Here is a 23,111-nt window from a genome sequence, read left to right as displayed (position 1 = left end):
GGTTTGGCTCAGTGGATAGAGCATCGGCCTGCGGACTGAAAGGTCCCAGGTTTGATTCCGGCCAAGGGCATGTACCTTGGTTGCGGGCACATCCCAGTAGGAGGTGTGCAGGAGGCAGCTGATCTATGTTTCTCTCTCATCAATGTTTCTAACTCTCTATCCCTCTCCCTTCCTCTGTGAAAAATAAATAAAATATATTAAAAAAACAAACAAACTGACGTGATGAAAAATTTGAGGCTGTCACTGCTTATATGACATTTTGAAAAAGGTCGTCTTAATACTGTGCTCATCTATAAAGCTGGAGTGTGATTCTCATTTCACAGTTTTAAATAAAACAAATTATTAAGTATTCATTGCTGAGAGTATAATCATAGTTCAGTGAATGTTAATTATTTTTCTATTTTAGAGGAGAATTTGATATTTGATCTTCCCCAGATCATTTTGGATCAACTCTTAGGACTTTATTTTCAAAATTGAATGGTATTTAGTTTATCTAATGTTCATTCATAACAGTATTATTCAAGGTAGCCAAAGGTGGAAGCAACCAAGTATCTGCTTAGAATGGAAAAAAATTGTGACACATGCTGTAACATGGATGAACCTTGAGGACATTACACTAAATGAAATAAGCCAGTCACAAAACGACAAATACTGTATGATTCCACTTTCATGAGGTACCTAAAGTAGTCAATTTCATAGATAAAAAGCAAAATGGTAGTTGCCAGGGGCTGAAGGGAGAAATGGAGAGTTGCTTAATGAGTAGTTTCAGTTTTGTAAAATGAAGAAAAGTTCTGGAGATTGGTTGCACAACAATGTAAATATATTTAACTTTACTCAACTGTACACTTAAAATATGGTTCAGATGGTTAATCTTATATGTATTTTACCAAAACTAAACAAACCAAAACCGTAACAATCTCTGGTTTCTGAGAACACTAGATTATACTGCAAAAAAAAAGGATGCAGTTTCCTTCGAAATCTATGCATCAAAAGCATACTTCAAGTGTATTAAGAGAGCTCTCTATTCAAAATCTCCTACCTGTACATTTATACAACATGCCCGTCATAGTTCCAGCTGCTACTGTATTGAGGTCATCTTCTGCACCTCGTGTTTTCTCAATGATGACACCAAATGCACTATAAAGCAAAGCTACAGGGGAAATGGAACTGATCAGTAATACAATGGTGATTAAAAGTCAGTATAGAAATTATACTTAGATAAATGTATCCTACAGTCATCATTCTGTAAGTATTCAAAGGTATAAAGAGTGGTCACTCAGCCATTCTGTTCTACCCAGACTTTCTTAGATTAAGCATCAAAGTTCCCATGTACCAGGCACACCAGTTGAAAAATTGCTGCATTAACCCTTTTTCTTACCCGTTCTCAAAACTGCCACATTTGACCCCTCCACCCCACCCTATGTGACACTCCCCATGCCACCGCCTTGCCCCCCTGCCAAGCCTGCATGACTTGTAACCTGTAACGATTACCCTGGGCCCACTTTCCCATGTAATCTTTGTCCTCCTACCCAATATAAGCAGCTGGCTTATGGTGGAGGGCAGAGCAGATTTTTGTGGATGACCTGCTGCTTTCCCATGCTGCCGGCAGGATCACTTGAACACTGTTTGTAATAGCAAAAGCCTGGCAACAACTAAAATGCCCATCAGGAAGAGACTGGTCCAGAAAGGGACTTTCCATATGATGGAATGCTATGTATACTCACTTAAAACAAAAAGGAGGACGAGCTACAGTCACTAATCCAGACATGTGACTATGACTCCGGATATGCAAAGAAGGTATTTGGAAAGGTTCATGATTTTATTTGGTGTCGTGCTTGGATAGGAGAGTACTTAGAGGGTTTTTTTTTAGAGTTTTAAAAGATTTAAAACATTCAGAAATGGTATACAAGATGGTATTAGCACCTTGGGATTATTTTATGTAGCTCCTGTTCTTCCTAGAATTTAAAACATTTTGGTTGATCAAATTGTTCATGATATGTGTACATTCTTTCTTTTCATTAATAATTTATTATCAAGTGAAATCTTTACTTACCCAGAGAACCTAGAGTATTAGCCCAAAGTGCCCCTTGCCTTGTCACCATGTTCAAAATCCTACAAGGGCAGAAAGACAAAGAATCTGTATTTAGAATCATTATTTCCTCTAGTAATGTGAAAAACCATAATTGCAGCTATTTAAAAAGTATAAATCCAATTCCAAGTTTTCTTCATGAAAAAAACTTAATACCTCCTCAGAATTCAGTAAGAATGGCTTTTACTTTATAGAAATATAAATGAAGGTATGTTAAAAACGTCAACCATTGTGAGTAACAAGTAAGGAAATTTCTTACATATATAAGATTATTAAATATATATCAAACACATAAAGGCTTTGAATGACAGCCTGAAATGTATTTTTATAAGAAGTTTACAGAAACACAAAAAGAAAAAAAGTTTATAGAAACCGACATGGCCATTATAATGAACAAAGTAGCATACAATTAAGGTTTTTTTGGGGGGGGGAGGGGTATATGCTGAGAATATTAAGTAGAATCAAATCATGGAATATTATAGAACATAGGGCAGAATTAAAAATAAATATGTACTCGAAGAGAAGGAAAAAACAAACCAGAACCCACGGAGAAAGCACGCTGTGTCTGCTCCCACACTAGAACTAAGCAGCCAAAGTGGATGCTTAGCACACTCTCAAGGAAGCACAGTTCTGCCTTGCACCAGTGCCTGATGCCACCAGCACAGTGACAGAGGCAACTGGAGGAAGAAGACAGGACCTTTCTCTCCCAGCAGTGTAACACCATCACAGGAACGATCTGTCTGGACAGCTGACTACTGCTGGGTATTAGAGAATTATAGCAGCAAACAAAAAAAAATAACTAAATATTAATGCTCAATAATAAAAATTTGTGTTACTTATAAAAGGTTGTTTATAGAGAAGTATATTGTTTTAATTAATTATTTACCAATATATTTAAAGTTTAGCACGTTGTTTTTACATTTGTCACAAGCCTTTTTAAAAAATTGTCAAACAGAAACCACTTTTTTTTTGATTGATTTTTAAACAGAGGAAGAGAGGGGAGAGAGAGACAGAAACATCAATGTGAGAGAGAAACATTGATCGGCTGCCTTCGTCACGTACCCGGACGAGGGATCAAACCTGCAACTTGGGTTTGTGCCATGACCAGGAATTGAACCGATGGCCGGAAAGTGCATTGGACAACACTCATCAGCTAAGCAACACTGACTAGGGCTGTCACAAGCTTTAAAAACTATTAATTTTCATAGTATTGTACTGCTGATAGCACTGCAAATTGGTAAAATTCTTTGGGATGCAACTGGGCACTGTACCTCCACATATTGGGCCTTTACTTCTAACTTTAATCATCTCTCAACAATCTTTATAGGCAGACAGTACAGAAAGCTTACCTAAGATTACAAAATAGCAAGTAATAGAACTAGGCTTTGAAGATACATAGATCTGTCTAGCTTGAAACCCTATCTTCTTTCCATTTTTAAATGCTGTCTCCTTATCTAGGAAGAGCAGCATGATTATGTAAAAAACGGTGTGAAAGATTTCTAAAAAATGAAAACTAATTTGACTCTCTAAAAATTAATAACATTACTGTTTTAAAAAACAAAGGTTATTTTTTCTAGATCTTCCAAATTAATATTTAATGACAGAACACTGGGAATTAGTTTCATAATAATATGGAAGGGAAGAAGGAGATGGGACATAATTGGTCTTGGTTGATGGCTATTGAGCATAAGTTATGGTTCACAGGTGTTCACTGTACTATTTTGCCTACTTTTATATACATTCCAAATTTTCCACAACACAAAAAGTAAAAAAAAAAATTATCGGAGTAAGGAACAAATATTAAGGATATATATACACACACACACATACATATACATACACATGTGTGTGTGTGTGTGTGTGTATGTATATATATATGAATAGTCAAGAATCTGGGCTAGTAAAGCAAGGGCAACCGTCAACAGAGTAACAGGAATTTACCTTCAAATTCCCCAAGGTCTAATTCTAGCAGACACCTGCTGCCACCTGCTGGTTAAACAACAAATAATGCAGATGGAGTTTCAAGTGTTCTATGTGAGCCATTGAAGAATATATGTAGCCCAGCTGGTGTGCTCAGCGGTTGAGTGTAGACCCAGGAACCAACAGTTGCTGGTTCAATTCCCTATCAAGGCACATGCCCAGGTTGTGGCATCACTCCCCGGTAGGGGCTTTGCAGGAGGGAGCCGATTGATGATGTTCCTCTCTCATACATGTTTCTCTCTCTCTATTCCTTTCCCTTCCTCTCTCTAAAAAAATTAGTAACAATAAAAAAATAAGACCAACAAGACTCTCATTAAAAAAAAGAATATATGTATACTGTGATTTCACTCATATAAAGTATAAAAACATACAAAATTAAACAATATATTAAGGGAATGTCAACAGGGACTGGTCATGTTTATTTCTTAAGCTGGGTGAAGATATATATTATATACACTTTCTGATCTTCTTAATTGTACTTTCCCTTTTCTGCAAAATAATTTTCTTAGAAAACTGTCTTATTCCTTCTGGAACTACCTCTAAGTTCTAGGAATTTGATTTAAATTTTCTGTAGCGTTCCACTTCAGAAGTGGAAAGTGAAGTTAAATTCAAGTCAAGTAATAGCGAATCTAGCAATCACTCTTATGTCCTTTTTATTTCTTCACCACCCTATGGTTCTGGATGCCCCTGAACAATCCAAATAATATACTAATCATTCAAAAATTTGAAAAGCAGGTTTTGTAGGCCTGCAGAATGAAACAGGTGTAGCTGAGAAGTTAGGCAGGGGTAGCACTAGCTGACTGAGGGACACTGGCTCAAAAATCATTCCTTTTAAAAGCTTAAGAGTCGCCCTAACCGGTTTGGCTCAGTGGATAGAGCGTCAGCCTGCGGACTCAAGGGTCCCAGGTTCGATTCCGGCCAAGGGCATGTACTTTGGTTGCGGGCACATCCCCAATAGGGGGTGTGCAGGAGGCAGCTGATTGATGTTTCTAACTCTCTATTCCTCTCCCTTTCTCTCTGTAAAAAATCAATAGAATATATTAAAAAAAAAAAAAAAAAGCTTAAGAGTCACTAACTCGATTTCTTAGTTCCTTTTATTTTGACTAAGAAAAAAGATTGACCAAAAAGTTTATCAATACTCTCAACATTTGTAATCACAAGATAGTGCTCATCAAGCCGACAGAGTAGTGGTAGTCAACATACATTACCACATCAGATGATTACATGAGACTTACTGTACGTTTCTTGGTTTGGACCAGGCCATGTTCTGGGTTTCTTTCAATCCTAGCCGTAGACCGTTCATTGCCCCAAATGCAGCCCCTAGTAAATCATAGTTAACAATTCATCCAAATAATACATTTTTATATTTAAAAACAACTGCACTTTTGATTCTTTTTCATTTTTTATATAACAGAAAAAGATGAAAAACGTTAAATATTCTAATTGCTTTTGATTTTAAGCATCTTTGACTACTTAGATTAAGAACACTTAAAAAATTTATTACACCCACCTGTCATACAACATCCTCCAATGGTGAAAAAGGCCAGTTCAAATCTGCCCCGGGTTTTATTAGCTCCGGTTGGTAAAATAAACTCATCTGTATCCTAAAGGAGTAATAATGAAAACCAAGCTGAGCTCCTCTCTCTAACTCTCTATTCCTCTCCCTTTCTCTCTGTAAAAAATCAATAGAATATATATTTAAAAAAAAAAAAAAAAGCTTAAGAGTCACTAACTCGATTTCTTAGTTCCTTTTATTTTGACTAAGAAAAAAGATTGACCAAAAAGTTTATCAATACTCTCAACATTTGTAATCACAAGATAGTGCTCATCAAGCCGACAGAGTAGTGGTTAATAGTCAACATTACCACATCAGATGATTACATGAGACTTACTGTACGTTTCTTGGTTTGGACCAGGCCATGTTCTGGGTTTCTTTCAATCCTAGCCGTAGACCGTTCATTGCCCCAAATGCAGCCCCTAGTAAATCATAGTTAACAATTCATCCAAATAATACATTTTTATATTTAAAAACAACTGCACTTTTGATTCTTTTTCATTTTGTATATAACAGAAAAAGATGAAAAACGTAAAATATTCTAATTGCTTTTGATTTTAAGCATCTTTGACTACTTAGATTAAGAACACTTAAAAAATTTATTACACCCACCTGTCATACAACATCCTCCAATGGTGAAAAAGGCCAGTTCAAATCTGCCCCGGGTTTTATTAGCTCCGGTTGGTAAAATAAACTCATCTGTATCCTAAAGGAGTAATAATGAAAACCAAGCTGAGCTCCTCTCAAGACAGAGTACTTGCAGAGTGTTTTTTAATTTGTTAAAGTAGTTTTTCACAGAAAGTATCATCTTAAATTAACTAAAACTTAACTATACTTAAACAAAAATAAAACTTTCTGCAACAACAGCATCTAAATCAAAGTGAAATGAAATATACAACATACATAGTTATGCACCTGCATTCTTAGGAAGGATCCTTGTTCAGAACTGTGCTTCTCAATGTAAATTTTACAGATTGTATGTAATTTGCCTTATCTCTACATATAAAAGCCTAAGCGACCTTTATGACCGAATTACCGACCAGTCGCTATGACGCGCACTGACCACCAGGGGGCAGACGCTTAATGCAGGAGCTGCCCCCTAGTGGTCAGTGCACTCCTACAGCCAACGGCTTGGGGCCCCTCCCCCCAGCCGGCCGGCCCCCATCAGTCCCTGTTGCTAAACCATTCAGAGAGACCTGCTTCTGGGTTGGTGTTTCATACACAGCAGAGCAGCTCCCTCACTGCAATCTAATGAAAGTCAGCCCTTGACACAAGGATTTGTCTCGCTCCCTTCCTCTCCCTTCCCTGGGAGCTGCCTGCCTGCTGCAGTGGTGGTGCGGCAGCGAGGGAAGGAGGAGGGGGGAGAGGTGGGGTGTCGATGGCGGTGTCGGCATCCGTTCTTTCTGCGCCCAGCCGGGCGACTGTCGCCTCCTCTCCCTACCCACCGGGGCCTTTGGGCTCTGGGCTGGGATGGGGAACCAGGGGTGGGTTGTGGTGGACATGGCCCCTTTCCCAAGGGGGCTGAGGGCCGGCTCCCTCCTTGGGGCCAGCGGCCAACCTCCCATGGTCCCCTGCCCCCATGCACGAATTTGTGCACCAGGCCTCTGGTGTAATAATAAATTTGAAGCAACAGTGTTTAGGAAGAACAGCCCTAGAAAAAGGTAAAGTGAAAGCTATGAGAAGTAACCATTTACAGAATAACAGTCTGAAAGGAGAAAATAACTTTCATTCCATATCAAACACCATTTTATGATGTGTAAGAGAAAATGATAATTAAAAAAAATGAGCAGAAACTATAAAAGCACAACAGTTTGGATCAGTTATGCAAGGGCAAAATTACCTTAATAATTATTCCTTTGATAATCTTACAAAGAAAGCTATAGACCCTCTTTCCAATAAATGCATACACAAAATTTGGTATGAACCGAACCCTAGGATAAGAAATGCTACTCTAAGAACACTATATGATTAATTGTGCAATAAAATACATTCTTATGAAGGACATGTTCAATACATTTTTCCAAGCTCTCCACACAAAAATGATTAGAAAAAGCCCCTGAAGGACAGTACATACACATTTAGCAACTCTCTAACAGGTCCCTTTGTGAAATGCTGACCTTTGTTTAGTAAGTGCATTCCCGATTAGGAAAATCATAGCTCTGCACTGGATTTTGATGTTTGCCTTATGCATATATTCTCAGCAAAAATTGCACAAATAAGCAAACACATCTACTCTTATCACACAAAAATGGTTGGTTGGGCAATAAGCACACACTGAATAGATGCCATACCATGAATAATATTCATACACTAGAGGCCCAGTGCACGAAAATTCATGCACTGGTGTGTGTGTGTGGGGGTCCCCTCAGCCTGGCCTGCCCCCTCTCACAGTCCAGGAGCCATCAGGGGATGTCCTATTGACGGCTTAAAGCCAGTGCAGAGCTATGATTTTCCTAATCAGGAATGCACTTACTAAACAAAGGTCCCACGGGGAGCGGGCCTAAGCCACAGTCTGGCCTCCATTTGCGGGAGGCGACCGGGCCAATCAGGGGAAGGTGCTGCCCCCATCACCCCGCCACCGCTGCTGCGGCCTGCCCTTGGCCCTGGAAGCCCCCTCGGCTTTGTCTGGAAGGATGGTCGGCTATCAGGTCTAATTAGCATATTATGCTTTTATTATTAGATTATTAGACAGTTTTGTAAATTTTGGGTGCTTCCTGAATTTCAAATTAATGACTTAATTTTAAATTATGCTTCTGGTTTGAGGTTTTTAAGTAATTATCTTTCAATCAAAAAATGAGTCATTAATTACAAATAGGTAATTTAAAAAATGGCCGTGATGAACATTAGTAAGTACAAATGCATGTCATTACCAACTTACTCTTCGTTAGGGTCAACTATACTAAAAAGACGACGAGGATGGAAAGCAAATATACTTCATTCATATACAGTGACTTGAAAATAATGTGATGGTTACTTGTCACTGGGGCTTTTAAAGTTAATAAAAATGTACTGTTTCACCCTAGCCCGTGTGGCTCAGTTGGTTGGAATGTCATCCTGTACACTGAAAGGTCTTTGGTTTGATCCTTATTTGGGGCGCATGCAGGAGGCAACTGTTGATGTTTCTCTCTCACATCAGCGTTTCTCTCTTCTCTTTCTAAAACAAACAAACAAACAAACATGTCCTCAGGTGAGGATTAAAAAAAAAAAAAAGTACTGTTCCATATAACAAAGCTTTTCAAGACAAACAAACATGTCCTCAGGTGAGGATTAAAAAAAAAGAAGTACTGTTCCATATAACAAAGCTTTTCAAAGATTTTGAGGGAGTAGACCCTGGTCAAATTACATTAATTTGGGTTGGGGGAGGAATCCATGAAATTAAAGCTCTTGGTTTCTATAAAAATATGATTACCAATTTTTCCCTACTTAATTGTCTTCATACCCTTGTTGAAAACCTACTGACTATAAATGTGAAGAGTTTATTTCTGGCCTTTCAATTTTATTTTGTTGATCTATATATAGAGCTATCCTTGTGCCAGCACCACAATGTCTTAATTACTGTAGCTTGGGAATCAGTTTTGAAATTGGGATGTGTGAATGCTCCAATTTGCTCTTCTTTTCAAGATTGTTGGCTATTTTGTATCCTTTGTATTCTCATCTGTATTTTAAAATCAGCCAATTTCTGCAAAAAAGCCTGCTGAGATTTTGATATAGAGGCTGTTGAATCTGCAGGTTGATTTGGAAATTACTGTTATTCTAACAATATTGAACCTTCTAAGAAACTGGAATACCTTCAATTTATTTGTCTTAAGTTTTTTCAATAATGTTTTATAGTTTTCAAAGTACAAATTTTGCATTTTTATTGAATTTAGTCCTACATATTTTATCTTTTGATATCATTGTAAATGGAATTGTTTTTGCACTTGCATTTTTGTGGTGTCCATTGCTATTATATAGAAATATAATTAATTAGGTATACTGATCTTGTGTCATTCTACATTGCTGAAATTCTAAATTAAAACTAAGTTTTTTGTGGTGTCCTTAGGATTTTCTTTCTTTTTAAAATATATTTTTATTGATTTCAGCGAGAAGAGAGATAAACATCAATTATGAGAGAATCACTGATAAGCTGCTCTTGCAAGCCCCCTACTGGGAATCCAACCATGATTTCCTGGTGAATAGGTTGACACTCAAACACTGAGCGATGCCGGCCGGACCCTTAGGATTTTCCATACACAAGATCATACCTTCAAATAGATAGTTTTACTTCTTCCTTTATCAATCTGGATGCCATTCATTCTGTTGCCTAATTGCCCTGGTAAGACAATGCTGAAGACAAGCGAAGAGAGTGGATATCCTTGTCTTGTTCCTTATTAGTGGGAACATATTGAGATTTTCACCATGTTAGCTTTGGCTTTTTTCCCCGCATGAGTTCTCTCTCTTTGGATTTTTTTTAAACTCCATTTTTATTGTTGACACTATTACAGATGTCCCCATCCCCACTCCCATCCCTTTGTCCACCTTCACCCAGTCCCATAGCTTTGGAAATTTTGATTAAAAAAACCGTATCAGATTAAAGACATTTAACCGCCTAAAACTCCTCTAAGTCACAACCTGTGCTCATTCAAACGGCACCTGTGCAGCCTTCGCTTTAAAAGTAACACTTTTAAAAATTGGGTTGACCCTGATGAGCGAGGCTCAGTGGTTGAGCGTTGACTATGAATCAGGAGGTCATGGTGCAATTCCAGGTCAGGACACAGGCCTGGGTTGCAGTCTCCATCTCAAGTAGGGGGCATGCAGGAGACAGCCCATAAATGATTCTCATCACTGGTGCTTCTCTGTCCCTCCCTCTTCCTCTCTGAATCAATGAATACATATATTTGTAGAAAATTGGGGTGAAATATATACTACACACTTCACTGTTTTTTTAAAAAAAAAAAGATTGAAGACATTCCCCTTTATTCCTAGTTTTATTGTTTTTGTGTGTGTGTGTTTTTTAAAACACGAAGGAATGTTGAATTTGGTCAAATGCCTTTTCTGCATCTATTGAGCTAATCGTGGTTTCTTTTCTTTGCTGATATGGCACAGTACAACGATTTTCAAATGTTAAATCAACCTTGCATTCCTGAGATATCTAACAAAACTCTTTGAAGTTTCTTGATCAGTTTAATCCAATATCCTAATAAAAAACCAACCAACCAAAAAACCCAAAACAGCTCAGTTTGAGTGGCTCAATTGGTTGAGCATCATCCCGAGCACCAAAAGGTTGCTGGTTTGATTCCCGGTCATGGCACATATCTGGTTTGTGGGCTTGACCCCCAGTGGGGGGCAGTATACGGGAGGCAGCAATCAATGCTTCTCTCTTTCTAAGCATGTCCTCTGGTGAGGATTAAAAGAAAAGAACAAAACAAAACCCAAAACAATAGAATACTGAGGCCAATGTGTAAACCTTAAAATGTATAACCCTAATTTCAAGTGTTCATGCATAGACTTATGAATAATATTAATAATCTGATCTAATAAAATAAACTCAAGTAATTAAGTACTTTTTTATATATGTAAGGATTTAAGATTTCATTTAAAGATTCCCAGGTTATACTTCCTCATTTGTGTTTAACTTACTATTAATTATTTCTTATAACTTTACTAAGGCCCAGTGCACAAAATTCGTGCACTGGTAGGGTCCCTAGGGGCTGCCAGCTGGGTACTCCTTTCCTTCCCTCAGCTGGCTCTGCCTATGGTTGAACTCCCGGTTGAGGGGACAATTTGCATACTACGCTTTTATTACATAGGATAACAAATCATGCCAATATTTTTACTGGAATGCTATTTATTTTTCTTTTATTTTTTCCATCACCATTTGTCCTTGCTATACCCTTACATCCCTTCTCCCTCCCACCGCAATCACCACAGTTTTCCATGTCCACAAGTTCTCTTTTTGCTCAATCCCCTAACCACCAGAGCTATCTGCTTGCTATCTTTAAGTCTGTCTCTATTTTGCTTGTTAGATCAGTTTGTTCATTAAATTCCACATGAGTAAAATCATATGGTACCTGTCTTTTTCTGAATGGCTTCTCACTTAGCATGATATTCTCCAGGTCCATCCATGCTGTTGCCAAGGGCAAAATTTTCTTCCTTTTTACGGGTGAGTAGTATTCCACTGTGCAAATGTACCATAGTGGTTTTATCCACTCATCTACTGATGGATACTTGGGCTGCTTCCAAATCTTGGCTATTGTAAATAACGCTGCAATGAACATAGGGATGCATATATTCTTTCAAATTAGTGTTTTGGGTTTCTTCAGATAAATTCCCAGATGTGGAACTGCTGGGTCATAAGGCAGCTCCATTTGTGTTGTTTTTTTTAAACCTCACCTGAGGATATTTTTCCATTAATTTTTAGAGAGAGGGAAAGACAGAGAGGAGTATCGATGTGAGAGAAACAAATCAATTGGTTGCCTCCTGCATGCATCCTGATCAGGGCCCAGGCAGGAACCTGCAACTGAGGTGCGTGCCCTTCACTGGAATTGAACCTGGGACCCTTCGATCTATAGGCCGACACTCTATCCACTGAGCCAAACTGGCTAGGGCCATTTTTAATTTTTTAAAAATGTATTTTTATTGATTTCAGAGAGGAAGGGAAAGGGAGAGAGAGATAGAAACATCAATGATGAAAGAGAATCATTGATCGGCTGCCTTCTGGGGATCAAGCTGCAACCCAGGCATGTGCCTTGATTAGAATCGAAAGCGGGACCCTTCAGTCCGCAGGCCAATGCTCTATCAACGAAGCCAAACCAGCTAGGATGGAACAAAATATTTTTATATCATGCATTTGATAAGGGGACATAATATTCAGAATATATAGAAAACTCAACAAAAAAAGACCCAATTTAAATGTGGACAAAGGACCTGAACAGACATTTCTCCACAGGAGCTATAAATGCAAATCAAAACTACAATGAGTTACTACCTCATACTCATTAGGATAGCTATGATAAAAAAACAAACCCAGAAAATAACAAGTGTTGGTTAGGATATAGAGAAATCGGAGCCCTTGAACACTGTTGGTGGGAATGTAAAATAGCACAGCTGCTGTGGAACACAATATGGCAATTTTTCAGAAAATAACGGATTACCACATGATGCTGCAATTCCACTTCTGGCTATATAATGAAAAAAATTAAAAGAAGGGTCTGAAAGAGGTATTTATATTTATACACCATGTTCATAGCAGCATTATTTGCAATAGCTAAAACATGGAAGCAATACAAGTGTCACGGACAGATGAATGGATAACCAAAATGTAATATTATTCAATGGAATGAGATGCTAAATAAAATAAGCCAGTCACAAAAAGACAAATACTATATGATTCCATTTATTTGAGGTACTTAGAGTATACAGAATCAGAGACAGAAGGGTGATTGTCAGGGGTTGGGGGGAGAGTAGAATGAGGAGTTATTTTGTAATGGGTACACTAGTCCTCCCTTATCCATGGGTGATCTGTTCCAAGACCCCCAGTGGATGCCTGAAACTGGGAATAGTACTGAACTCTATACCTGCTATGTTTTTTTCCTGTACTTATGACAGTTTAATTTATAAAATAGGCACAGTAAGAGATTAACAACTACTAATACAACAGAACAATTTTAACAATACACTGTATTAAGTTATGTGAATGTTGTGGGTCTTTCTCTCTCTGATAACAGAAAAGGCTACTAAGTGACTAAGAGGAGGGTAGCATATATAGTGTCAATCTGCTGAACAAAGGGATGATTTATGTCCTGTGCTGTATGAAGTGGGAGATTTCATCACATTATTCAGCATGGCCTGTGATTTAAAATTTATGAACTGTTTGTTTCTGGAATTTTTAAATTTAATATTTTCCAAGTTAATCATGGGTAACTGAAACCACAGAAAGTGAAACTGCGGGAAAGGGGGGACTACAGAGTTTCATTTTTTACAAGATGAAAGAGTTATGGATATAGTAGGTGGTGATGGTTGTACAAATGTATTTAGTGACAGTGAACATAACACTTAAAAACAGTTATATAGCAAATTTTGCTAGTGTTATTTTACCACAATTTTAAAAATATGGGGGGAAAAACCAAACCCCAAAACCTTTTAAAGAGATTTAATCAACTAATGTCAGGGAGAGTTGCAAGCCAAATCCCTAGGGTTTATGAGAAAAAAGGGTGAATAGATACCAGAGAACTGGTGCCTCCAAAAATACATATTATAGATCAGGTCAGCATAAATACCTAACATTTAAAATTTTTTTTAATGGTAAGCACCTAACTAGTAAACCATAAAAGGACTAGTCTTAATCTTACCTGCACGAGATACCGTGGATCCACATTTAAATAAGGAGAGAGAGGATTCATACCAGTCACTAGAAGAAAACAAAGCATCATATTGCAACAAAAAGTTTAAAGTTATTTAATTTAGCATTAATTGTGCTCTTGTTTCATGTTTTGCAATTCTGACTCACAGACTCACTGAATGTGATATTTCCTCTCACTTTTCTATGCTTATCCTTCTTGTCTGGCAGTTTTGGGGCTACCTCCTCCTCCTGCCTTCAATCCCAAACCGGGTATTACAGTGGTGGCTCAGGCACCCACACATATAAGGAAGCACAGCCCAGGTCAATTATAAAGCTAATTTCTTTCTACTTTGCTACAAGAGTGCTTGCCAACTGTACAAATTGCAAAATGAAACTGACAAGAAACCAAATAATTCCATGGGAGAAACAGTGTTTGGGCTGTGTGCTGTGAATAAATATTTCACGGCAGTTCCATGTTGACAGTTGCTGACAGAGTTGATTTACTGTGGCAGGGTAGAGAATTTTCTGGCCATTACCACAGGGATGGGGGTTAGGACGAGAGAAAATGGAAACGCAAGAGGGCCAGACTGGAATCCCACTAACTGAAGTTAGAAAAATCTATCAGGGAAAATAAACTTTCTCACATTTTAAATTTAATCTTTGGATCCTTCTGTATCTTAGTTGATTGTTCACAAATCTATGCATTTCCTATGACTCTGGTCTTTTCATCAACTGAAAGTTCTAGTAGTTCCGATTCAATAGCTATCTTGTATTGTGTCAGTTACCACTGTCTTTATTGACACCATCCTAGTCCAACCATTAAATCTCACTACACTACAGTAGTCCCTTCAATTCACTTAAAAAACAAAATCCTCATCTAAGGATATTTTTCCATTGATTTTTAGAGAGAGTGGGAAAGAGAGAGAAACACATTGATTTGGTTGCCTCCTGCCCGCGCCCTGAGGGCCCAGGCCTGGGAGGAGCCTGCAACCCAACCGAGGTAGCGCCCATGACCGACTCGAACCCCGGACCTTTGATTCACAGGCCGACGCTCTCTCCACTGAGCCAAACCCTATCCACTGGGCCAAACAGGCTAGGGCCCTTCAATTCACCTTCTACAGAAACGGAAATCAGCCTGAATGGCAGCCATTTACACTTACAAATGCAAACTCCTCACCATGGCTTACAAACACTACATTAGCTGCCATTCCTTGCCCCTCTGCTCAGCATCTCCTACCGCTCCAACTCTCTTGCAATTTTGTAGACACATCTAACACTTGTTCCTCCAACATGCCGAGTTTGTTTTCTTCTCAGGACACAGGTACTAGACATTTTCAGTGGTATGTCTGCCTCCTCCCAGGCATTTGTATTCAGGCCACAGCCCAGATATCAACACCCCTGAGTTGCTTTCCCTGACCCATTCTCAAATGGCTTCCTGCTTCCAGCACCATCTCATGATCTGGCTTTGCTGCCTTTACGCACACTTAACTCTAACTGAAGTGTTTTTATTTGTTACTTTGCTCACTTCAGTAGGATGTAAACTCCATGAAAGCAGCGGCCTTACAAAGAAAAAAAAAAGAAATTAACTGCTTAAGTCCATTAAAGTCACTGGCTCATTGTAGGTGCTCAATGAATGGTGTTCACCCTTCAATCCCTCCCTCAGCCTTCAACCTTAGTCCAGTTAACATGACAACGCTTCGCCTGTGCTCCAACCCTCAGACTCCTACGATTTACACATAAACCGTGTTCTAGATGCAGTTTTGACACAGGTGACACTAGGAACTGGAAAAGGTTTTTGTTGTTGTTCTTGAGCATTAAAGGACCTAGAGAAATACAAGAATTATCAAAAAGAAAACAGTTTTATCACGCCATTATCCTCCACCAAGTCCCTACTATCTTTAAGTCCGAGTTCTCCTCATCCCACGCCGTCTGGAGGGTCTGGAGTCCATATTCCTGGGAACGAGGAGGGGCAAAGGCACGGTGTTCACGCTCCTGCACCTCCACCTCGCACACGCCCTTGACAGTATGCATCCGCCTACTTGACATGCAGAAGCTATGTCAAGGCCTGAAAGTCTTTCTTCCCGCAGGGGACCTGCAAGGTCAGCTCACCTCCAGCCCCTCCCGGGGTCCCGGCTCCTCTCTCGGTCGCCTCCCTGTACTATTGAGGGTTCCGACCTGACGGCGACTTTGTGGGGTAGAAGAGGCGGCTTTGCGCTAAAAGGTTTTCTACGGGATCCTGTTTGGAATACATTTACGTGCAGAGCGGGGCCCTCCTCTTCACGTAGGGCCAAACACACAGCCCACCACACGAGGAGATAAACGTGTGGGAGGAGAGAGAAGGCACGAGGCTCGGATACGGAAGGAAGGAAACGTGCAACATCTCTGAGCCCTCGTCAACTCCAGAGAGCTTGTCGGGGACCCATGGCCCCCAACATTTGCTCGGTCTTGACGGGGCGGCAGAGACACACCAACCGCACCACGGCCACTGCGGACTGTGAGCACCAACAAGTGAGAGAGGGCAGGGCAGCCGCACGCCGGGCCGAGTCGCAGAAACGATCGCGAGCCGCGCGCGGTACTTACGCGGGACTCCGGCCAAATCCGCGTGCGAGTAACCAGCTCCGCCGGCTCCGAAAAAGCCGGCCAACCCCCCGGTGGTCTTGTTGCCGCTTCCCCCGCCGCCCTCCATGGCCTCGCCGCAAACTTCCCGTCAGCCCCTCACCACCGCCTCAGGCCGGGGTCGCCCGTTCGGCCGTCGCTCTTCAGTAACAGCGGGGCGACGCGCGTTACCACCGACTCCTTCACACGCTGACCTTCCGGGCGCCGCTGTCCGCTAAGCCTCATACTTCCGCTTTGCGACGTGGTACGACCCGGAAGCCGGCCGCGCCTGACGGCAGTTTTCCGGTGGTGGGAAAGTGAACGGAGCCCGAGTCGGGGCGGCGCATCCTGAGGCAGGCGGGTTCCCCGAGGAAGAGGGAAGGCAGGCGGCTGGGGAGGGCCTGGCTTGGGCAGCCGGCGGAGCAGCAGCTGCAGAAGCAGGCAGCGCAGAGAGGGGATGGTGCCCGGCGGCGCCGAGAAGGAGGCGCAGTCCGTCCCGCAGGGTTAGTGAACGAGGCTGTCCGCCCGGGCCGGCCGGGGACTGTGCGGTGCGGGTCCCAGCATGAGTTCGGGCCCCGCCTGTGAGCCCCGCATCAAGCGACCCCGCTGGGGCGCCTCTGAAACTTCTCCGCCGGCCGCCTCCGACGCCCGGAGCTTCCCTGGCGGGCAGAGGCGCGTCCTCGATCCCAAGGACGCTGCTGTGCAGTGCAGGGTCCCACCCTCCTCGCCAGGCGGCGTCCCGGGGTGGGCGGGACCGCACCGAGGCAGCACCACCTCGCTTGGTACGTGGGGAAATAAAGATCTTTGCTCTTCGCCTCGGCCCCAACCTCCTCTTGGTCTCCGTGAGGACCCAGGGACTCCAGTCACCCCTTCTGGTCTAGTGTGCACCGCTCCGAGGTCCCCTTACTGAGCCACGAAGGCCACCGGTGGGGAAATGGGGCCACATTTTTCCTGTCGTGGTGTGAGAAGCCCTGATGAGCCGTCACAGGGCGGAAAATGACAGGAGACTCCACCCGTTTGCTTTACTCGGGTTTGACGTGAGAAATTGTCTTAGGCTTTAAGGAGGTGTAATTGTGTATGTGAACCTTCAACCTCTAGATTGAAAGAAACTACAACGCAACTTCCCTCAATTCAGATTCTGGCTCCAGGGGTGCAGAGCTGTTCGTTTTAGCCGGTGCTGTGCTCGACTCTGGCCTGCGGGGTTGAACCAGAGTCATTTGGCCTCTGTCTTCAGGCCCTAAAACTTGTCAGGAGAGAGAGACAGTTACATAATAAAGGGTAATGGGTGTTTTGATAGATGGCAGGAATCCCTAGTCCAGTCTGGGATCAAGGACAGTCTCCCAGAAGATGAGATGCTTACTCTGAGGCCTGAAGAATGAGGTGAAGAGGAAGTAAGGAGGCACTCCCCTCAGGCAGCGGATGCATACTGTCAAGGGGGAGAGAGTAGTGAGAGATGAGACCGAGAGCTAGGCCAAGACCAGATCATATTAGGACTTGCAGGGTTTTGCACTTTACAAGGCAAAGAGAGGCTAATAAAGGATTTTTGGTAAGGGAGTGGCTTGATCATGTATAATCTTTTTGGGGCTTGGGATAAAGGTCCCTGTGCCTGGTGTGTGGAAAATGAATGGATTGAAAGAAAGCAGAAGTGTAGGCCCAAGACTCATTAAAGGTTAATCTAGGTGGGAGATAAGATGGTTTTGTACTTAGCTGTGGGCAACAGGGAAGGGAAGAAGTGGTTCCATTTAGGAGAGAATGCAGTGTGTGGGTTTGTACTCAGAAGGAGTATATCTGTGCTATAAATGAAGGTTTGGAAGTTTTTGGCATAAACATGATAATTGATGCTATGGAAGTTAGATCATAGAAAGCATGCAGAGGAAATAGATGTGACCTAGGACAGAAACTTTCGGAAACTACCATTTAGAGTAGACTGAAGAGAAGCAGCCAGAGAAGTAGGGGGAGAGCCGGGCTTTTGTTGTGTCATGTAGGGAAGATAGCATTTCAAAAAGGAGGTCAGGCAGTCCTCTGGTGAGTGGTGTACACTTCAATCAGGATTTAGAGCAGCGTTTCTCAACCTGCGGGTCGAGACCCCTTAGGGGGTCGAACGACCCTTTCACAGGGGTCGCCTAAGACCATCGGAAAACACATATAATTACATATTGTTTTTGTGATTAATCACTATGCTTTTATTATGTTCAATTTGTAACAATGAAATTGGGGGTCACCACAACATGAGGAACTGTATTAAAGGGTCGCGGCATTAGGAAGGTTGAGAACCACTGATTTAGAGGCAGTGGGGAGCAGACCTAAACTAAGTACTAAAGGATAAGCAGGATTTGCTGCATAAATCAAAGAACAAATTATACAGGCAGCGAGAACAGCATGTGCGGAAGGTGGTAGGACTGGAGCGCAGAATAACATTAGTGTCAGGTGACCTGGGAAAGGGGAGCAAGAGCTTATCACGGACAAACGAGTGCCATTTCAGCGCATTTGGACTTTGTTCTCTGGTTAATGGGAAGCCCCTAGAAGGCTTTTAAGAAGGGGGATATCAGTTGATTAATATTCTAGAAATGGTTGCTTAGGCTGTGGTCTTTGGAATTTTCTAACTGTAACCCACAGTTTAAGTTTCTCCTAGCACACAGAGTAAGAAATACATGTAACCTGGTAAATATGCCATATTTATAACAAACAAGTTTTTCATGAAATAATACTTATCCTTACTATGTATGATGCATTCTTATGTTATCTGAATTATTTCATTAAAAATGTTGGTCATTTGTAGTTTATAAAGCACAGAAGGTTATGACTATAAACAGGAGACCAGTTGCAAGAAATAAATGCAGTTGCAGTTGTCCAATAAGTGATGTACCTATTTTTGTGATGTTCTTCTACGGTTGGTGCTGTTTTGAAGATGGAGGGGAAAGGATGGCTTTAAGATTTTGGATATAGATTTCAGAGGACTTGGTGAAGGGGAGAGTATAGGGGAGAAGGAACTGAGAGTGGCCTTCAGGAATTGTATCTGAGTTACTGAGAAGCTAATATGCGGTCCCATTAACTTTATCCTATACTAGAGGCTCAGTGCACGAAATTCGTGCATGGGTAGGGTCCCTAGAGGCTGCAGGCTGCCGGCCGGGGCCTCCCTTCCCCCGGCTGCCTGCTGCCACTGCTGGCTGGGGGCGGGGAGTGGGGGGAACCAATGCCCGCCATGTTCCACGCCGCCCCCTGGTGGTCAGTGCACGTCTAACTCCTGGTTGGTAGAACTGCCCATGGGGATAATTTGCATATTAGCCTTTTATTATCCTACTGGTTACTATGATGTGCACTGACCACCAGGGGGCAGGTGCTCAATGCAGGAGCTGCCTCCTGGTGGTCAGTGCACTCCCACAGGGGGAGCACCGCTCAGCCAGAAGCCAGGCTCACAGCTGGCGAGCGCAGCAGAGGTGGTGGGAGCCTCTCCCGCCTCCATGGCAGTCAGACATCCCCCGAGGGCTCCCCCACTGGGAGAGGGCTTAGACCAGGCAGAGGGGACCCCCCCCCCGCCCCCCAGTGCTTGAATTTCGTGCACTGGGCCTCTAGTTTACAGATAAAGGAGGAAAAGTTATGCAGGTGGTAGGGGGCAGGCAGTCCTCACTGGTTGGATTTTCTGATTTCCCGCAGAAGATGAACCAAATTAATACTTGGGCTATACTCTATGTGTGTAAATGTTTTCAGTATATCTGGCACAGGACGCCAGTTAACAAAGTGTTCAAAGTCTAAATCTATCAAAAACTGTTGTTTCAAATTTTGGAATTTTTTTATGAACTTGGTATTTAGAATTTTTATGTATAGTTATCCTAGGAGAAGTAGGCAGGATAAGGAAGTGGGTATTTTTTCAGTGTCTTCAAATTTTGTGTTATTTATTTTCCTGGGCATATTTCTTATATTGATTAAGATTTGTATATCTACATACAGTCAGAATCTAGCATGCCCTTCATATTTTGATAGGGCCTGATTTGTCCAGTTGTGTTGCTGTGGGAGCTCCCTTTTTCTGTCTGTTATAACTACCTAGTTTCTCTCCCACTCCACGGATGGTGCAAGTGGTTGAAGAGCCCTGCCCTTCAACTGCACTGGAACACTTCATAGTTTTTTATGAAATGATGTAGGCAGTATTTCGGTTCTACAGACTTGTCATTGTGGTACTGTTTCATGTGTATCATAGGAACCTAGCCATTGGATACAATATAATCCTTACATTTATAGAAAAAGATGTTTTAAATTCTACACTGACTCAAAAAGTGATTTTGTTTTGGGGGAACTCATTGCTGGTTTGTAATTTGAGGACTTTCTATACTTGCTGTATTTGATATAATGAAATTAAATAGAGAAGGTGGAACTATAGAAAATGTCCCAGAATCAAGTGGTTCATCTCTTATTCCTTTCTGACTGAAACTAATTTTTTTCTGAAGGCTGATTTGCTGTACTTAAGTAAATCACTAAAGTAGTGATATTTAACATGAAATATTAAATATATATGTAATTACTTTTTTGAAAGAAACTATTTTGAAAAAGCTAAAGATTTTTACTAGATAGACTGTTAGTATTTTGTGGAAGGTTCAAATTATGTGGCACTTAATTACAGCGATAAATAAGCTGTTGATTTTCATATATTTGGGACAGCATCTGTTTTGCTCATGTTGTATTTGAGGGCCATACATAGATGAGAATGAGTCTGTGATTCAATATGCCTAGATTCATTGCAGTTTAGACCAGTAGTTGAGACTGTTCAAGATTTTGTGTTTTTTATACTAAAATATTATATACATTTAATCTACATGAAGTACATTACCTTTTGAAAACATGTTTATTTCTAATGCTTATATAAGTTGTGGTTTGCATTTATTTATGTTGCAGCTCTCTCTACTGAGCTACTTTTGCTACTGTCTGCCGGTCTTTTCTATCTAGTTATCTCATTGGCAACTCAAATCTGGTATGTTCAGAATTGACCTAATTATATTTTCTCCCTAAATCCAGACCCCCCATTTCTATTTAATGCTGTCCCATCTTTTAAGTCTGTTAAGCTTAAAACTTAGTGTCACCTTTGATTTCTATGATTATGAAGTCTGTAATGACTCACTTCTCAACTTTTCCTCTCTATTCTCACAAGGATTAGTCTGGTTCTTGGCAGTAGTTCTCCAAACTAGTTGATCATCTAAATCACTTTTTGGAAAAAATACAGATTCTAGCTCCCCTCATACCTCCATCATCACACATACAGGCTCTGATTCAGTACGTGTGATGTGGCTCTGGGACCCACTTATTAGCAGCCTCCCAGTGATTCAGATGGGTTCGGGATCCACTGACCTAGATCAGTAGTTTTCTTGCTGGTTTCTACCAATGAGGTTTCTTCTTGCCCCTTCAGGTTTGCCTTCTAGGCTACATGTGTCATGCATTACTGGGACTTCCTTGTTTTGAATTCTGGAATTACAGCTCTGAGTGTGACTTTTGGCACTTTTTTTTTGTAATCCCAAGAGAGATACTATTCATTTGCATGTTTACAGGTAAGGAATCTGAGACACAGAGAAAGGACCCTTCATAAAGTCACATAGGAATCCCGTGGGAGAGCCAGGATTTGAATCCAGGTGGTCTGATTCTAGAGCCTATACTCTCATTCATTAGGCCATACCAACTCTTTTAGAGGCTGGTTGCTTTCTACTCTATGACAAATGTATTTATATTTATGTTCCTGTATTATTTCCCATTGCTTGAGTGTGAAAGGAGTGATTGATCTTTTCAACCCACAGAACCTAGCATAATGCCTTACATGTGTATATGCTGTTATAAGTATTTTCTCTTTGAAGGTATGTATTCATATACATTGATGTTTTGGGTGTTGTTGGTTGTTTTTTTTAACAGTTTTCAAACAAAAGACTATTACCAGTTGGATGGACACTAAAGGAATCAAGACAGCTGAATCAGAAAGGTACAGAAACATATGTATATAGAGAAATGAATGGCATGATATATGGATGTTTTATCTTCTTGCTATTTTCTCTCTTTGCTTTCTCAGTTTTTTAAATCCACATTTATTCATTCTTTCAGTTTATAAATAGTTTTTAGAGTCTCTTATATACTTTATATTGTCCTATATACTTGAGATACAGAGGTGAAGTAGAAATAATTTTCTTTAAGATACTTGTAATGGTGATAACAGATACAGAAACACATGATTACAGTAATCTTCACTTAATGTTTCAATAGGTTTCACATCTTTAAGTGAAATGACATATAATGAAACCAGTTTTGCTGTAGGCTAAATGATAGAAACAGGAGTTAAGTTCCTATTGCATCTTATCAACATTATAACAAAACTAGAGGCCCAGTGCATGAATTCGTGCATGGGTGGGGTACGGCCACCCCAGCCCCAATCAGGGCAGATCGGGGCTGGGCCTGTTGGGAGGAGGAGACAGCGGGAAGTTGCCTGGCTGGCCTGCCCTGATGGGGGCCTGATCATGGCCGGGCTGGCTGGGGGAAGGGGCTTAGGGTTATTGGCTGGCAGGCCCTGCCCCTGATTGGGGTGGGGCGAGCCGATTGGGGGG

The 23,111-nt window shown here is 41.2% G+C and overlaps 2 protein-coding genes across 5 annotated transcripts in view; one reads left to right on the top strand and one right to left on the bottom strand.

Annotated features, from left to right (window-relative positions):
- LOC102253561 (mitochondrial import inner membrane translocase subunit Tim23) overlaps nucleotides 1-16,791 on the bottom strand; it is a 28,813-nt gene extending 12,022 nt beyond the window's left edge. The window contains exons 1-6 of one of the 3 annotated variants that reach the window (XM_005883122.2): nucleotides 16,525-16,791; nucleotides 13,955-14,013; nucleotides 6,237-6,330; nucleotides 5,962-6,046; nucleotides 2,054-2,112; nucleotides 1,040-1,150 (exon numbers count right to left, since the gene is read on the bottom strand). In XM_005883122.2, coding sequence (XP_005883184.1) covers nucleotides 1,040-1,150; nucleotides 2,054-2,112; nucleotides 5,962-6,046; nucleotides 6,237-6,330; nucleotides 13,955-14,013; nucleotides 16,525-16,630 — 514 coding nt within the window. In that variant the 5' untranslated portion in view covers nucleotides 16,631-16,791. Of the gene's footprint in view, nucleotides 1-1,039; nucleotides 1,151-2,053; nucleotides 2,113-5,961; nucleotides 6,047-6,236; nucleotides 6,331-11,674; nucleotides 11,772-13,954; nucleotides 14,014-15,469; nucleotides 15,785-16,524 lie in introns of those variants that run through there. The other 2 variants (XM_014530720.1, XM_014530721.1) reach the window with 2 other exon arrangements.
- An 18-nt stretch (nucleotides 16,792-16,809) lies between these two features.
- The window catches only part of PARG (poly (ADP-ribose) glycohydrolase), a 192,857-nt gene continuing 186,555 nt past the window's right edge, over nucleotides 16,810-23,111 (top strand). Inside the window, exons 1-2 of one of the 2 annotated variants that reach the window (XM_005883121.2) lie at nucleotides 16,810-17,321; nucleotides 22,429-22,495. In XM_005883121.2, coding sequence (XP_005883183.1) covers nucleotides 17,102-17,321; nucleotides 22,429-22,495 — 287 coding nt within the window. In that variant the 5' untranslated portion in view covers nucleotides 16,810-17,101. The remainder of the gene's footprint in view (nucleotides 17,322-22,428; nucleotides 22,496-23,111) is intronic. The other variant, XM_014530716.1, reaches the window with a different exon arrangement.

The sequence above is a fragment of the Myotis brandtii genome, unplaced genomic scaffold (assembly GCF_000412655.1).
Source record: "Myotis brandtii unplaced genomic scaffold, ASM41265v1 scaffold766, whole genome shotgun sequence".
Classification (NCBI taxonomy): domain Eukaryota; kingdom Metazoa; phylum Chordata; class Mammalia; order Chiroptera; family Vespertilionidae; genus Myotis; species Myotis brandtii.
This window is presented reverse-complemented; position numbering and strand designations above follow the sequence as displayed.